Below are 16,845 nucleotides of genomic sequence, written 5' to 3' on the forward strand. Positions count from 1 at the left end.
TGAAAGCAGTTTGGCCAGAGAAAGAGTGATACTCTGAGGGCATGTGATAAAGACCTTCCAAGAAGTCATTTGGGTGATAAGCCAGAAAGATACTAGCATCCCACAGGGAGAAATGGAGGTAGATGAATTGGAAGACTGAGGCCCATTTATCCCAAGAGAGGAATAGTAGTGAGCTGAGAGTCAGTGATCATCAGTAGAGATAAAGGCATCTGTCACTCTATTGCACCTAGTGCTACAATAGCATGTTTCTGGAATGGCTCTTCTCCTTACCTTTCTTTTCACAGCCAAGGCTCCTTATCTCTTCTCACTCCTCATTTTCTCCGTTTCATTATTTCTCACAAAGAGCCTGGAAAGTTGTCCCTTTTCATTTTTTGTGTTACTTAAGCTCTAGTCATCCATAAGACCCTATGCAAAACTTATATCATCTCGGAGGTTCTTTTAACACTCGCTCTAGTCTTTGATTTTCTTCCCCCTCGAACTACTGCAGAACTCATCCTCTTTGTAACTACTTTAATAGGTTTTTTTTTTTTTAAATCTTTTTGGTATCTCACTACTCTGTGTGTCTTTTTGCCTTCAAGTAGAGTACAAAGTTCTGTAGGAGAAAGACTTCATCTTTTAACTTTTTCAGCTTATCAGAAGCTGCTCTAGCTCCAAAGTAAGTGAGAAGGAAGACAACTTGTGAAGAAATAGTCAGTGTTAGCAAAAGACAGAAATAAGCTAACCTGAGGTAGGTAGTGAGGAACAGAAAGGGGGGCTGTGGGAGGAGGATGCTATAAAAAGGGATTCTTCAGAGTCAGGTTACAAGTAGTAAGGCTAGTGTTAACTTCACAGGGACTTGTTACAGATGGTAGTAAGGGAAGCCCCAAAACAGGTCTGAAGAGAAAGTGAAGATAAACAAGCATGGGGAATATTTTATTAGGGATCTAGCTTAACTAAATGGACTGAAGGTATGTAGCAGATGGAGGTTACCCCATTCATCTGGGGGCATGACTCTACCCAGAAAAAAAGGAAGTATTCCTGCCAAGGGGTTTCATTCCTAAGGGGCAGGGCGTTGCTGTTGGTGGTGGTGTTGGCAGTGTGTTGAGGTAGAGAAGGGGATGAGGCGGGGTTGCTGATGTAGGGAAAGGAGAGCAATGGCTGTTACAAAGGGGTAAGTTTCCACAACAAACTCAGATCAGGGAGAGGGAGGAGAAGAAAGAAAACTGGGGTGTCAGGGGGAAGCAGTGTGGTTGACCAAGGCTCTCTACCTGTAAGGTTCAGAGCTCCTCTAGGGGAAACGTGGGGTAGGTTGAAGGTAACAACTCTCTCTCTCTCTCTCTCTCTCTCTCTCTCTCTCTCTCTCTCTCTCTCTCTCTCTCTCTCTCTCTCTCTCTCTCTCTCTCTCTCTCTATGAACAGATTGCATCTGAACTATTTACTTTTAGTAACCCTCTGAAAATTTCATGGTAATTAGACTTCCTGCCACGCAGTTATTTAAGAGAAATGGCTACAGAGAAGTGACTGGATCATGTAAGGCGAGTGTACCAGGACAGTCTGAGGACATTTTTTTTTTTTCTGGCTTAAGTAAGTGACTGTATTTTTGAATTGGAATTTGGAGAGTGACAGAAATGTATTACTGTAATAACCATGCATTCCCCGTTCCTTTTGTTTTTTCCCCTTCCCTCTCCTTAATTCTTACTAATTTTTGTGATTGTTTTAAACAACTAGGAGCAAACATGGGCTGCTCCTCCCAGTTTGGAGTTTTGCCTCCTCCTCCTTCTCATTAGAATTGTAAGAGGGTAGCGGTCCTGCTGCAAAGACAGGCAGACAAGCTTTCTCTGTGAATTAATTGGTCAGGAAGGACACTTTTTATATTGTCAAGTGGCACTTAAGCCACTAATTCTTGACTGTGAAACTGCTTTTCCTGGGCAATGCTCTTTAAGGAAAAACTTCTTCAGTCCAGCGATTGGTGACTAAGGGAACTATGAAGCACAGGGGATTGGGCGGGATCACGGCTCCTAATAATGCCTCCTTATCCAATGAAAAGCATTTCCTATTGAGACCCCCAAGAGTTCCCCCGGCGGCCCTCGGCTCCAGCAAGGACTTTGGGCCTTTTCTTGTGTCCTGTTTGTTAAAGGCATGCGGGCTACAGCATTCAAGAGGGGCTAGTCCTTAACAAAGGGAAAGAGATAAATGTAAATAAGCTCACATTTTCAGAATGAGCGGTTTGCAGTAAGGAGCTGCGGCAGCCCAGAGTCTGCTCCTTTTGGGCTGGACTAACCTTTCCCTGTTTTTTTTTTTTTTATTGTTGTTGTTTTTTGTTTTTAATGGATAAAAATATGCGCTTCCAAAGTGCGAGTTGCCCGTTTACATGTTTATTAGCTAACTACCTACAGGCATGAGCACATTCTCTCATCTAGCACACTGTTTTCTGGGGTAAGTCTCTTTGAGAAACATTTGATTTTGGCGTTTGGGGGTGGGGGATGGTGTAACAAACTTCAGTCGAAACACTGATGCTTTGAGTGTTTGGGAAAAGAAGTTAGACTTCAGCTCTGGAGTGCTGAACAAGGATCATCGGGTTGAATGGTAAAAAAGCCCAAGAATTTCTATTGTTTTGACAATATTGTTTCAGTGGAAGAGAGACAGGATTTTCAGGCTGTTGTTTCATGTAAACACAGTCCTTAAGAGCTGATTCAAAATCACAGGGTAAAAGAAGTTAGAAAGTCTTTTGGCTAGCATTATATTTCTTTGGTTTACAAAAGATTGCGAGCTAACGTGGCTTTTATTATGATGAGGTTTCTTCTAGTAAAACTATATACTACATGCCTTTGATGCTTAATTGATTTATGGAGAATGTGACATTTGCTATATTGAATAATTCATGAACTTGCCCATAAAGGAGGAATCATGTTTGAATGAAAACTTAATTCTAGCATAAATAGAATTTTCTATTATATGTCAAATTAATTGCTATTTGCCATGTAAATGCAACACAGTGGGACATGTTTAAGATTCTCTTCTTGCATATTATGAATATTTTAAATATTTTAGTGAAAAGACTTGTTGAATTAATTAGTAATGTATGTTAGATAATTTCTCTTTCAGGAGGAAACACAGCAATGTAATTTATCATAATTTCTGTGTGGGGGAAAAAGGCCAGAGAAATTGAAAAAAAATCAAGTATGTCAAAGCTTGATAATGTTATCCATTTTTTTTGCTTTGCCAAATAATGCATCTTTCTTTTCCTTAAGTAACATAGAAGCATCAATAGTAACTTATAATCAAATTATCCAGTGGCTTTTCCACATGTTTATTTTTCAGAAGAAAATTCTAACAGGTTTTCCCATCAAAAATAGATTATTAATTCTTTTGCCTTGTTGCAAAGGAGAAGTTGCACTCTTGCAAAGGATGAGTTCAGCTGATAAACCTCATGGCTTCTACTTTCTAAAGCTCCTCCTGGCTGCCAATCAGAGATGTGAATGAAAGCCCGTTGGAACAATCAGGGCAGCCTTTCAGAATGTGTATTCTCTAAGTTAAAGGGAATACTGGGAAGATGCCTCATAGCAATACTCAAGCCAGGCGTAGACAAGGTTTAATCTATTCAATTCCCTTTGTGGGAGATAAATGCACTGAGGTTTGTTGCTCTTGCTGTGATTTGCTCACTGTCTTATATTTCTGTCTATCATCATATACAGTCTGTTTTTGGCCCTCAAGTGGGGAAGAAAAAAACTCCTATAATTGTTAGTATTGGTACTAAAAATTGGGAACTTCATAAAAGGCCACTCAACACTGGGAATCTAATTTCAGCTTTTAGGGAATAGACAACTAATAAGAAGAGTGCATAAATAGTCTATTTATTGTGCAGAGTTCTATTCTGGGGTGGGCTGTTAACCTCACACTTTAAGGGGCAAGGTGATCAGGTAAGAGGACTAAAGAGCTGTGGCCTTCACAATTAAAGTTGATTTTGAATAGACAGTACAGAGAACAGGGAAGATGAGGGCACAAGGAAGACCTTAGAATGTAAATGTCACCTTGCTATGTACATCTAAGCTTTGGGCAGTAATTAATACTATTTATTTCTGACACTCAAATTAACCTAAAAATTATTGCAGAGTCTAATAAAAATGAATAACTTCTATTCTAGGTTTTGTTTTTTTTCTACTTTTTAGTTAATTTATTTTGTGTCATGACAAGCAGAAGCAGGTGAAAGTAACTGACAGACAGGAACAGCCAGTGAAGACACTACTGTGGCCCCAGTTGAAGGCTTCTTTCAGTCAGAGCCAAATATGGAAAGTGAAGAGAAACTGAGGCCTAGAAAATAACTTCCACTGACTGTCCCAGGGTTCACTTGTGACAAGGATATTAAATCAATCTCAACTATGCAAACTCTGGTTATTTAAGCTCCTAATTTTCTTGCATCCCAAATAAAAGACTCTTATGTATAGTCTACATCAAGAGAAAAAAACCTATAAAAGAAAGAAATGTTAATATCTCTGTCTTCTTTTAAGGCAAACTAATACAATATTGATTTAATTTCAGGAATTTTGCTGTGCTGGAGGACAATGGAAATAAATTCTTTTTAGTAATAAGTTGATCTCTCTGCAGTTTAAGTTGTCTGTTTTATTTTTATTTTATTTTTAATTTTTTATTGTATATCCTCTGTATTAACATTTCAAATGTTATCTCATTTCTGCCTATTCCTACTTCCCCTCCCTCCCTCTCCACTTGTTTCCATGATGGTGCTCCATTATTTGTTTATTTTATTTCTTAATGTGAAGAAAAATCATTTCAAGAGGGTTGTTAGTCCATTTAGCACCCTGCTTTTGTTCAGAAGTGGGTGGGCTATAAGAACACCATCAGTCTGCACTAGGAGATAATTATGGGTTACAAGTACTACAATGAGGAAGATCCAAATGTGGGTGCCACTTTAATGAATTTCAGCCCGTGTCTATCTTGTTTTATATGAGTATGCTATACAGAATTATGATTTTTGCTATGTTAGGTATGTTTAGTTAAGACATGTGAGTCTCAGTAGGTCTGCAAATATTTAGTAGTGGAAGCCTTTCTCATATAGTTCAGGAGGAAAAGAAATTTAATAGGACTGCAGGATAGGAGCAAGGCAATGGAGTCCTCACCTGTTGTCCAAGTCTTCCTTCATTTTTCCTTTCATCCAATCATAACAGTTGTTACCAGAGGTCAGAAAAGAAAAAGGAAAAAGACTTTACCATAAACATACCAATATAACTTTAGGCCACCAAAGAAACTTTGTTCATTTGTTGTTTTTCAATATGTAGAAATGGGAGTATTGTTATGCCTTTTGTCATTAGTTATCTTTAAGTGATTTTGTTACTTATAAATTTTAGGCTCCAGTCAATACTACTGTGATATGAGCATAGCACTGGGAGGGTTGAGAATAACTGCTATCTTCAGTTGTGTTATAATGAAGCCAAAGACATTTAATATCATCTGGAAATAAGTTGGTTCATACACTTTGGTTTATATTATGTAATTATTTCATCTAACTTATGATCTTGGCATACAGTCTATTGAGGAGCTGTCTTTATGGAAAAGTATTGTGATATTCTATTCTACAGCACTCAATCGAGGGACTCTGATTGCCTGTCTCCTGAAAACTCACTGATTATCCAAGTCTCAGAAAAACCTGGTGCCAGAGTTTGGTTTGAACTAACTAATGTGAGTACCATTGTTCAGATTTCACCTTTTTTTTTCACTTTATTCTTCAATTCTTTTTTCTAACAAGTGCTTTTATATTATTACAGATCATGTGATTCAAAGTTCCAGAAAAAGGAAGTAGAGGTGTTATGGTTATTTATTATGATCCAGGCAATTTTGTTGAAGATGTTCTTCAACATTCTTTGACTTAATCCTTCTTTGTAATTGACAGAAAATAGATGGCAGACAGACAGAACATAGATAGACAGACATAAGGCATATTTTAATTAGGATCAGTGCTAGTATCCTAGCATAGCAAATGAATTTATGTTCATACTGATATCTTCTTTGTGTGTTTGTATACAGGAAGAAATCTGAGTTCTGTTGGCATTTATAAGTCTTGCAGAATTTGGAAATGAGATTTTTTTCCTGGAACAACCAATATTGTTCTATAAATATCTGGGGCTTCTAAGATGAGGTATTGAGTCTAAAGACTCTAGACAATTTCATCATATTAGATTGTGCAATTTCTCTGCAGCTTTCTTACTCTATAACTAGGTACTAGGGAAAACTCTGTTTTAGTAGCTCTGATGCAATATTTAGTCAAATCATATTGAGCATTAATCCACAATATTCCCTGAGGCTTGGACTGTGCCATCAGGTGAAGGGTTAGTAAGAAACACTAGTTCTTTTGCTAAAAAATAAAAATAAAAATATGATGAATATAGTCACTGAAGGTGAGTTCTGATCACATTAGAGCTTCTGCCCTTTCTTAATGTTTTCAGATTCATTGGCTATGGGGACAGAATGGCCTTAATTATCTTGGGAAAAATCAAGCTCTATATACATAACCTATTTTAAAAAATGGTTTAATTGTATCAAAAACATAAGACTGATATGAGTCAACTTTAACCAGTGCATAGGAACATCATTTAGATGCAGGTGACTTATGTCTGTGACTTGGCTTACACTGTTGCCATCAGGAATCTTTTCTGTTAGTAACCACTCATTTGAAGAACACAAGTCTGGATGCAGTTCCTATTGCTCCACCAGAATGGTCTTCAATTCTATCTTTTATAATATTTGTGTATTTTTAGATTGGATTCACTACAACATGTCTATAGTCTAAGGCACAATAGGCTTCAATTGACTTAATATCAGTTTTCATAAGCCTTGACCAAAGCAGATAAAGTAAATGCTTTAGGGGTTACAAGCACTATGACTTGATCTAATTTCATTAAGAATGGAGCAAAACAAGACAATTTCGGGGCTTCCCCACCCCCTGCACTCTGGACGGTGTTTGGCTAGGAATAAAGTAAATCAAGGCTTTCTAGGGTATTGGATTTATGCCAGAATTTATAATTTTGTTTTCAACAGAACTTATGAAATTTTAGCAGGTTATGAAGTAATCTATGTACTTTACAATCCTTATAGGGCCAAAAGTGTTTTTTCTTCATCTGGTGTCCAAATATGGTATCTGCCATTATTATTAAGCATCAGAAAAATAGGAACATTTTTATGAATACTCGGAATGGGATCTGATAGTCAGAGTTAAAAATGATGGTCAGATTTTTATTATATAAAACATTATTGTCTATTAATTGCAATAATTATTAATTTCTTTATGACATTTTATAAATGTGCATAACACTTTGATCATATTCACCTCCACATTATTCTCTCTTCTTTCTGTTGACCCTTAGTCTAAGATCACTTTTTAAAATCTTTCTTTGTCTCTGCCTATATCTCTGGCTTTCTGCTTGTGTGTGCATGCATGCATGTGTGGGGGGGTGCGTGTGTGCGTGCATGTGTGTGTGTGTGTGTGTGTGTGTGTGCGTGCGTGCATGCACACACACACATCTGATTGCTGTTGTGCATGTGGAAGTCAGAATTACTTGCAAGAGTTAGTTCCTTTCTTCCTTCCACCATATGATCCCTAAAGATTGGACTCAGGTTGTCAAATTTGGTGGTAGGTTTCTTTTCTGCTAAGCCATCTTGTTACCACTTTGAATTTCTATTTTACCAACCTCCAGGTGACCTACTTTCTGACCAGTATCAATAAAAATATGTCTATCTAATATTGATCCCTCATTTAGTCCATGATGTTGGAACAATTGGTTATAAACATTTTTATAAGATAGTAGTCTGATGCTTATAGAAGAAAATAAAATTAACTATATAGTCTATTTTTATTTCTTTATCTCTTTGAACACTCAAGTATTGACCTGTACATTTAGTGGACAGTATGTTAGACATTTAGGAAAAAAGAAAATGGGCCTTGTTTCTTGAATATTTTTTATCTTTACAGTTAGCTAAATATGAAATATGATTCTTATTTTAAAAACCTGGAGCTGTATGTGAGTTGTTTAATAGGGGTCTCTTCCAGAACGCCTCTCTTATGAGTAAATAGTGTACTTAAGCTTTCAAACCCAAGAAGGACCTTTTTGCTGTTCAAGGAATTAACCAAAGGATACATTTCTAATACAAAGTTAAAGATACCAAGAAAGATTTCTAGTCATGGGTGAAAGGAACAGACTTCTATAAAGTTCCTTTGTGGTAAGGCTGGAACTGGCAAGCTCATCAAACTACTCATAGCCCTGTTGAATCTTCCTAGCATTAGCTGTGAGGCTCAGTGGTAATGTTTATACAGGAAAGAGAAAACATTATAGCCAAGTTACAGAGTGAACTGTGTCTGAGTCAGAAATAGATCTTTCTGCTTCCAGTGCTGTGTTAAGACCCGACACCACACCCTCCCTGCTAGACAGCAAAGGTGGTGTGTGTTCAAGCAAGGGAGAGCTATGAATAGGGCCATAGTGGCACTTTTCCCATGCTCTCTCTTTAGGAGTGAGACTGTACTGCTTTCTTGTCTGTGGTCCTCTCTCCCACAGGTTTGATTACCCAAAGCAACAGCCTAGAAGTGTCATGCATTTACAGACTGCCTACTGTTAATATAGAGTGTATTCTCTGAGGGGTATAAAACTGAAGTACAGTGATGGGTGTATCAATCAAATTGATTTAATCACCTTATATTGCATCAGTATAAATATGTATTGATTCATTTATAAATCACATTGCACTCCATGAACATAATGCAGTTATTATTTATGATATTACATTTTTGAATAATGTGAGTTAAAAAATAAAATAAAATGATCGTATTTCTGAAAAACTGAATGTAAAAGTAGAATACAAGACTCAGCTATTCAGAATATTAATCTAGCCAAGTACAAAATAAAATTTAGCCAGGGAGCTAGTCGCACTCTTGGCATAGATATAACCAGTGGGTAAGTCTGGAGGGGCCTCTGGGAAAAGATGAGAAGCCTTCTAATATGAAATCCTTTACTAAGTAAAATAAGGTTGCTAGCAGTGCTTATTGTATAAGCTGGATACAAGAGATCATGAATGAAGTCTGGTTTTAATTTTGAGTTGTAAAGCCTCATAAATTCTTAAAACTATACCACTGTGTTAATGGGAAATTATTTCTTTCACTGTCTTCATGATTTCCAGCAATAGATTTTTAAAATGATCATAGCATTTTTTAGTGTAAATGAGTCTACTGGACTATCAGATAATAACAATGTTAAAATAATAAGTAAATGACTAAAGAGACTGCAAACTGTGGCATTTGCATGTTTTTTTCTACTACTGCATTGGTGAGCATGGATATACATTAAATCAGAAACAACAACAACTGTGTCTGTAGCTATGAGTCCCATGAACTGAGATTTTTTGAGGTTCTTACTGTTTCAGCTGATTGGCTTTAGTGTCTTAAATACAGCATTTGAAAACTATTCTTCTGTCTGGCAAAATGGAAGGGATAAGATCAAGGAGTGAGCATGAGATCAGAGGAGCCCCTCCTAAGAGTCTTAATACAAAATATAGGGTTCTGATATGTTCAATTTTCCCTCTTTCTCTTCCCCTTGTTCTCTCCAGAATTCTGCTTATTTCTCTGTCACATTCTTTTTCATCTCCTTTCTTCCCTACCTATTTTTATTTGTTCCTTATCTGGACCATCCCTGTTTATCTTTACTTGGTCAAGGTCTGCACGATTAATTTGCTCTTTGTATATCGGGGTTGCTTTGGGAAAATAGTTGAATTGGGTCTGTATGATGAAATGGCCAAGAAGGAACATGATTTTAGGTGAGTGACTCAATAAAGACTTATTGAAGGACAATTTGGGATGGCAAGTTCTAATTGTAACTGGAACACTATTACAATGATAACCCTATTGATTTCCCCCTTTGGGTCCTGACTTTTTCTCAAGCTAAGAATGTTTTTCTCAAGTCAGACACTCAGAGAGGTAACTTTGTCCTCTGTATTTTTAGTAGATTTCTTTTCTACTCCCTTCCAGAATACATACAGAGGTTTGATGACTTGTTTCCTTGGTGTCTTGAAGGGAAAAGTGAAAAGGGAATCACTTCAGAAAACAGCCATTTGTATTTTACAACATAGTCATGTGAAAACCCATTACTGGCTATGTCAGGGAATAAAGGCCACTTTGATTTCATATCCCCACTCAAAAGAATTACTCAATACTTACTTATCCCCAGTGTTTTATTTGACACATTTGAAAGATAGAATAGCCAATAGTAGCTATTAACCTAGGAGAAAGTTGGTAAGATTTCTACATGTATCTTCAAATCCTGTTGACCTATATATTTAAACAGACAATTGAGTTACTGGCCACTATATATAAAAATGTTCGGAAAGAAAGCCTCTAAATGGCCAGATCAGATTTTGGAAGGAATGAGGTGGCTGTTCTGGTTCACATACTGTTTAGATTTTTTTTTTTTGATGTTGAGACAGGGCTTAAATATGTAGTCTAAGCTGACCTAGAACTCACTCTGTAGCTCCGGAAGGCCTCAAACATACATAAATTCTACTGCTTAGGCCTTTCCTAGCATCTGTGGTTATAGGCCCGATCTGCTATACTCAGCTGTCATTTGTATTTGATGAGAAAAGTCTTTACTTATTAGGTCCACTTTAGCAGATAAAGGCATGGATGTGGCTAATGGGAAAAATCAATGGGAGAAATCAAAGGAACACATATTGACTTAGGGTAGAGTTGGAAAGAGAATCATATGGTGCCAAAAGAAAATGAATTTGATATTTTAATCTCTCCCTCAGAGTGGCCAAATGACATAACACAGTGAAAGGACTTATTTATTTTTAATCTTGAATTTTTTCATAAGAGTATATTTTGATGATAATCTTTTCCCCTCACCCAATTCCTCCCAGTTCCTACCCCTAACCACTCAAATTCATATTCTTTATCTCTTAAAAAAAACAAAGCAAACAATCAGAAACAATGGAGTCCATTTTGTGTTGGGGTTGAACAGTGAAAAATCTCAGCTATCAGATTTACTTAAGATCATGTCTTCTGAGCTTCTGTTTTTTAATTAAAATGTGAACCAATAAATTGCTTTAATAGTTTATTGATAACTGTTTAGAAGACATGCTGTCTTATACTATGAAGTTAATAATTGAACAAGGTACTTATATAATATTGGAGAACAAAGAGTACAAATTTGGATTACTTGAAAAGTTTATGGCTTAGGAATCAAATATGTAATTTCTTGTTTTGAATAAATATATCATTCAAATCCTCTTCCAGTTTCAATGTACTTTAGAAATTGACAATTGATCTGCAAATTCCACAACATTAGCAGCATCTTAGCTGTGAGGTGTTCCCTGATTTTTTTTCCCTTGAGGAATATATATTTTATTCACATCCTTCGCAATGATACATTTATTGTATTGTGTGTTCTCTGCCAAGTCCGCAATAGACTCTTTGTTCTACCATTTAGATGTGGTATGCGATCAAAAAGTACTTTTCAAGTAAAATAGAACATATATTTTCTTGCCTTGGTGAGCAGATTATGTTTTATTCCACAGAAATCTTAGCAGGAAGGCAGATTGGGTGACTCATTCTATCTTGTTTCCTATAGGAAGAAAACATTCTCTACTGGTCCTTAGTCTGAAGAGTGGTGAATCCCTGCACTTAGCAGGCTCTCTGGAAAAAATCCATGGGTGACAGAAGATTTATTGACTTTCAGTTCCAAGATTTAAATTCAAGTCTCAGACCCAGGTTGGGAAATGCAACTGCCAATAATACTTGCATTGTTGATGATTCCTTCAAGTATAATCTGAATGGTGCTGTCTATAGTGTTGTATTTATTCTGGGTCTAATAACCAACAGTGCCTCCCTGTTTGTCTTCTGCTTCCGCATGAAAATGAGAAGTGAGACCGCTATTTTCATCACCAATCTGGCCCTCTCTGATTTGCTTTTTGTCTGTACCCTACCTTTCAAAATATTTTACAACTTTAATCGCCACTGGCCTTTTGGTGACACCCTCTGTAAGATCTCAGGGACTGCATTCCTCACCAACATCTATGGGAGCATGCTCTTCCTCACCTGCATTAGTGTGGATCGTTTCCTAGCCATTGTCTATCCCTTCCGATCTCGTACCATCAGGACCAGGAGGAATTCTGCCATTGTGTGTGCTGGAGTCTGGATCTTAGTCCTAAGCGGTGGTATTTCAGCTTCTTTGTTCTCCACCACTAATGTCAACAATGCAACCACCACTTGCTTTGAAGGCTTCTCCAAACGTGTTTGGAAGACATACCTGTCCAAGATCACCATATTCATTGAAGTTGTTGGGTTCATCATTCCTCTGATATTAAATGTTTCTTGTTCTTCTGTGGTGCTTAGAACCCTTCGAAAGCCTGCAACATTGTCTCAAATTGGGACCAATAAGAAAAAGGTGTTGAAGATGATCACAGTCCACATGGCAGTTTTTGTGGTATGCTTTGTACCATACAACTCTGTTCTCTTTTTATATGCCTTGGTACGCTCCCAAGCTATTACTAATTGCTTATTGGAAAGGTTTGCAAAGATCATGTACCCAATTACCTTGTGCCTTGCAACTCTGAATTGTTGTTTTGACCCCTTTATCTATTACTTCACTCTAGAATCCTTCCAGAAATCCTTTTATATCAACACACATATAAGGATGGAGTCGCTGTTTAAGACTGAAACACCTCTGACCCCCAAACCTTCCCTTCCAGCTATCCAAGAGGAAGTTAGTGATCAAACAACAAATAATGGTGGTGAATTAATGCTGGAGTCCACCTTCTAGGTACTGGAATTGTCTTTCAGGTTCAGCTATAGTGTCTCTTATGATTTTATTCCTATGCTATAAATAAGAGAAACAAATTGAAGCTAATGATACTGAGAATAGATTAATGTACCAAATGCAGTCAGATACATTAGTTTGAACACTATTGTACATATTGTTTTGTTCAGTAATTATAGGTCAAGTCTAATTACAACAACCAAAACAGATCAGATTCTTCTGTTATGTTGACATTTCATTACATAAATGACCATTGGTGTTGACTTTAGTAATGTGGGGGTTATTTTAAAACTTAAAAAAAAAAGGCATTCCAGTAATTTTGGTAATTGGGTTGGGCCTATAAATATAGAACAAATTCAGGGATTATTTAAAAAGTCTGTGTTACTACTGATATATACTAGTATTTTTTCCTTTTTTGAAAATTATCATTGAATTTATTTCACAAAAAGAACTATTTTTACCTAATGTTAATAAAGACATGTTGAAAAAGAGAAATATGTTGAATTTTAAAGAATTGGCAAATTTTATCTAGATTTTAAAGACATAAATGAAGTGTTTGAGTGAATATGGGTGGGAAAACTTGGAATGTATACAGCACTCACACATAATAATGACAGTTAGTGCCAGCTTTTAAAACATTCTTTTTAAAATAATTTTAGAATTTCCATATGAAATTGTTAATCCTAAAAGCTGCTACATATGTGCCTGGGAGGTATAAAATGGAAAACACATAAAATTAACAGAGTCAATTAAAAACTTTAAGCAACACTATTATTTTGTAAGATTTTTACTTTTCCTTTATGGGGGTGGGGAATGGCTTGTAGAAAATATTTATTCTTCATGTTAAATGTTGGGGACACAGTACAGCCAGAGAGCTACAGTATTTGTGCCCAGGTCAGGAGCAAGTTGAAAAGGTAAGTGAACAGAATATAGCAACAAATATCTTAGAGCTCATAGTAGTAGGTTTTGAGGTAGAGATTAGATAGCTGTAGCTTTGAAATACATATTCTTTTCTGTAAAATTTGGAGCACATAGTAGCCAAGGCGCTGCTGAATTTGTGCTCAGGTCGGGAGCATATTGAAAAAGATGTGTACATTATAAAAAAAGAAAGAAAAAGAAAAATTAACAAAAAAACCCACAAAACTAGAAAAGAAAAAAAAAACAAATAAGAAAAAAAAGTTCCTAACACATGTATCATTGTTTTATTATTTTTAAAGTTCTATAAACTTAAAAATATTATGCCATTTTAATAAACATTTAGCATAGTTCAATTAGTAATCTGCTGAAATCGTGTCTGGGACAGGATTGAATACATGCATATAGAAAAATACATAATTTACAAAAGTGTCAAGTGCTACAATTTGCAGATGATGCCTTGGATCAAAATGCATCTAGGGAAATGCACAATGGGCACCAAGTTTGATAGAAAATGAATAAATACATCATTTTAAAATTTATAAACGAAGAAATCTTTTTGTAACTCTGTTAAACAACACAAGCAAGAATCTTTACAATATTATTTTTCTGATGTATATAGTAGATATACCTTAAACATGCATCAGTCGGTTTAAATACTATGTACAAAATGTGGTAATTAAAAAATGCCCAGAATTTTCAAGTAAACATCTAGGAATAACACACCTTGTATATTATATTGCTGAACTTGTGCCAGAGAGTGGTTAAATTAAAAACCACAAAACAATGATGAACTGGTAAAAAATCCAAAACAATGAACAAATTCTTGAAATTCCTTAACCTGTATTTCATTCTGGTGACACATAGGCTTAAAAAAAATTTTAAAAAAAAGTAAAACTTAGTGTGCCCAATGCAGTGTTAAAGGCTGCTGAATTTGGGCTTGGGTTAGGAACTAGCTGAAAAAAAAAAAAAGTTGCTGAAACAATAGAACAATAGTTAAAATGAATTCATGATTTAAACTCCTAAAAATAACTATGCATTATATTGTCTTGCAAAGAAAGGTAATTGTTGAAATACATAAGGCTGTAGGTTCAGTTAGACAAAAGTAGGCTGAGTTAGATGAAGTTCAGTTCCTAGGTTAATACTGCAAGTTCAAAATAGTAACCAAAGTATGAAAAACTTGCTTTTTTCGTTCAATGTTTTTCTTTTTTCTTTTTGTAATATTGGATTATATGTGAACTCTCTGTACTCTTAATAGTTAAAATTATGGAATTTTAGCATTATAGTATCAAATCATTGAATTGGATGTTAACTGAATTCACATGAAATACATTTAAAAACATCTGTGTTTTGCATAATTTCCATGTTTAATGTTGCTTACTCTTTCATGTTTTACTTTATTTTGGTTAATTTTCATTTTTTATATTTAATATAACTTTCTAGTAATAAAAATGGTGATGTGAATAATGTAACCAACAAATTGTAATGTATACTTAATTGTAAAGTTGAATTTACTTTACATTTATAAGCACAGGTAATCCTTCAGCTGTAATTACAACTTTCATTTAAATGTTTATTAAATATAATAAAACATATTTGGATTATTAAGGTATTATACTTTGGTCAGTCATGTACTTATTCAATTCTTTGTTCTTAGGGCACCCAAAGTTATTCTTTATCTTCTTCCTATCCTTTGAGAAAGAGCTTATTAAAATATGTAATTTTAATGGCCAAATCTTTTAAAAATCATGGTGATAGAGCTATTTGTTTCACATCTGTTTCCTTCTACTTTCTTTCTTTCTCTGCTTCTAAACCCCTAACCTTGGCTACATTCCATGCAATCTACTTATTTTCCCCCGTGGCCTTTTTTACTCTACAGTAATTTTACCTACAGAATTGACCACTGTTGCCTGGTAAGAAAATGATATATGACGTGGTGGTCTTAATACAGTGACAGAGTTGTGAATGCCTGCCCCTTCCTTTGTCTCCTATTTTTTTTTTTGTTCTTTCTGTCAGCTTTGCATCTTAGAAAGGGCATGCGACTAAATGAGAGGACTATAAAAACTGTGCCAAATCTCATGCTCTTGCTTTTCTTGTTCTTACCCTTTGTCCCCCTTCTCCCCACTCCCTCCCCTCCTCTTTCCATGTGCTCATAGCTGGCCTCTTCTCTTCTCTCTCTGTCCCTACTACCCTCTTAACTCCCATCCCCGTGCTTGAATAAATTCTATTCTATGCTAAAACAAACAAACCCAAAACTGTGCCAATGAGGTTGTAATGCAGAGAAATAACTGCCACAGTAAATAGTAAAAGTCATCTGTTGAGCAATGCACACTTTGCATTCTTTTACACTAAGCAAAAGAAGTGTTTATTAATAAAAGGTGTAGACAAATTAAGAAATTAAATGACTGTTGTCATAACATTCATCATTATTAGAATAGTTGAAAGGGAATGCAAAAAAAATAGATTGTTATGGTGAAACTATATTCCAGTCATATTCCTAGGCAGCAGCCAGCTATAATACTTTTCTTTCACTGAGCATCGTGAGAAGTGCTCATTCATGGAAAAGGGTGCAACTCAGTGCCCTTCAAGAACTCTCAAAGTTTAGAGGTTTGGAGGAAAATAATTTTTATATTTCTGACTAGGTGCCATAAAAAAACAGGAACAGACCTTTTTGACTTTACAGTCTCCACAATCAGTTTTGACAGAGAAGCTAGAGCTACCACCTTATCCAGCTCTACCACTGCTGGCTACATAACTAAAAGAACAGAAGCCACATTAACACTGTGGTGCTTCATTATGTTGAGTTTCACAAGAGCTGACATTTGTTTTGAAGTTGCTTATGAACCTCTGAACAACTGTTGTTCAAAGTCTGTACTGAGTATGTATACATTGAGTATGTATGCCCCATTCCCTTTCAGCAAATGTGATGTTAGAGAAAGATTGAATGCTAGCTAACTCAGGACTGCAATAAAAAGACTTGAGCTAAAAGCCTACGTTTTTATTCTTATACTCGTCTCATATTCATTTAGGCAGATATCTCCTCTTCCTTACTTTGTGTCTGAGTTCATCTGCTAGAAAAAGGATCCTTCCATCACCTTTGAAGTCCTTAATGATTCTAGCATTGAAACACTGAGCGTATTCTT

At 35.8% G+C, this 16,845-nt stretch overlaps 1 protein-coding gene across 1 annotated transcript; it reads left to right on the plus strand.

Annotated features, from left to right (window-relative positions):
• Positions 1-11,677: 11,677 nt before the first annotated feature.
• Positions 11,678-12,790, plus strand: LPAR4 (lysophosphatidic acid receptor 4; the record flags this gene model as incomplete). Its single annotated transcript, XM_080909808.1, has 1 exon — positions 11,678-12,790. One exon carries the CDS (start codon positions 11,678-11,680, stop codon positions 12,788-12,790), a length of 1,113 nt encoding a protein of 370 aa, XP_080765934.1.
• Between the last annotated feature and the right edge of the window lie 4,055 nt (positions 12,791-16,845).

Source organism: Micromys minutus, assembly GCF_963924665.1.
Source record: "Micromys minutus genome assembly, chromosome: X".
Classification (NCBI taxonomy): Eukaryota; Metazoa; Chordata; class Mammalia; order Rodentia; family Muridae; genus Micromys; species Micromys minutus.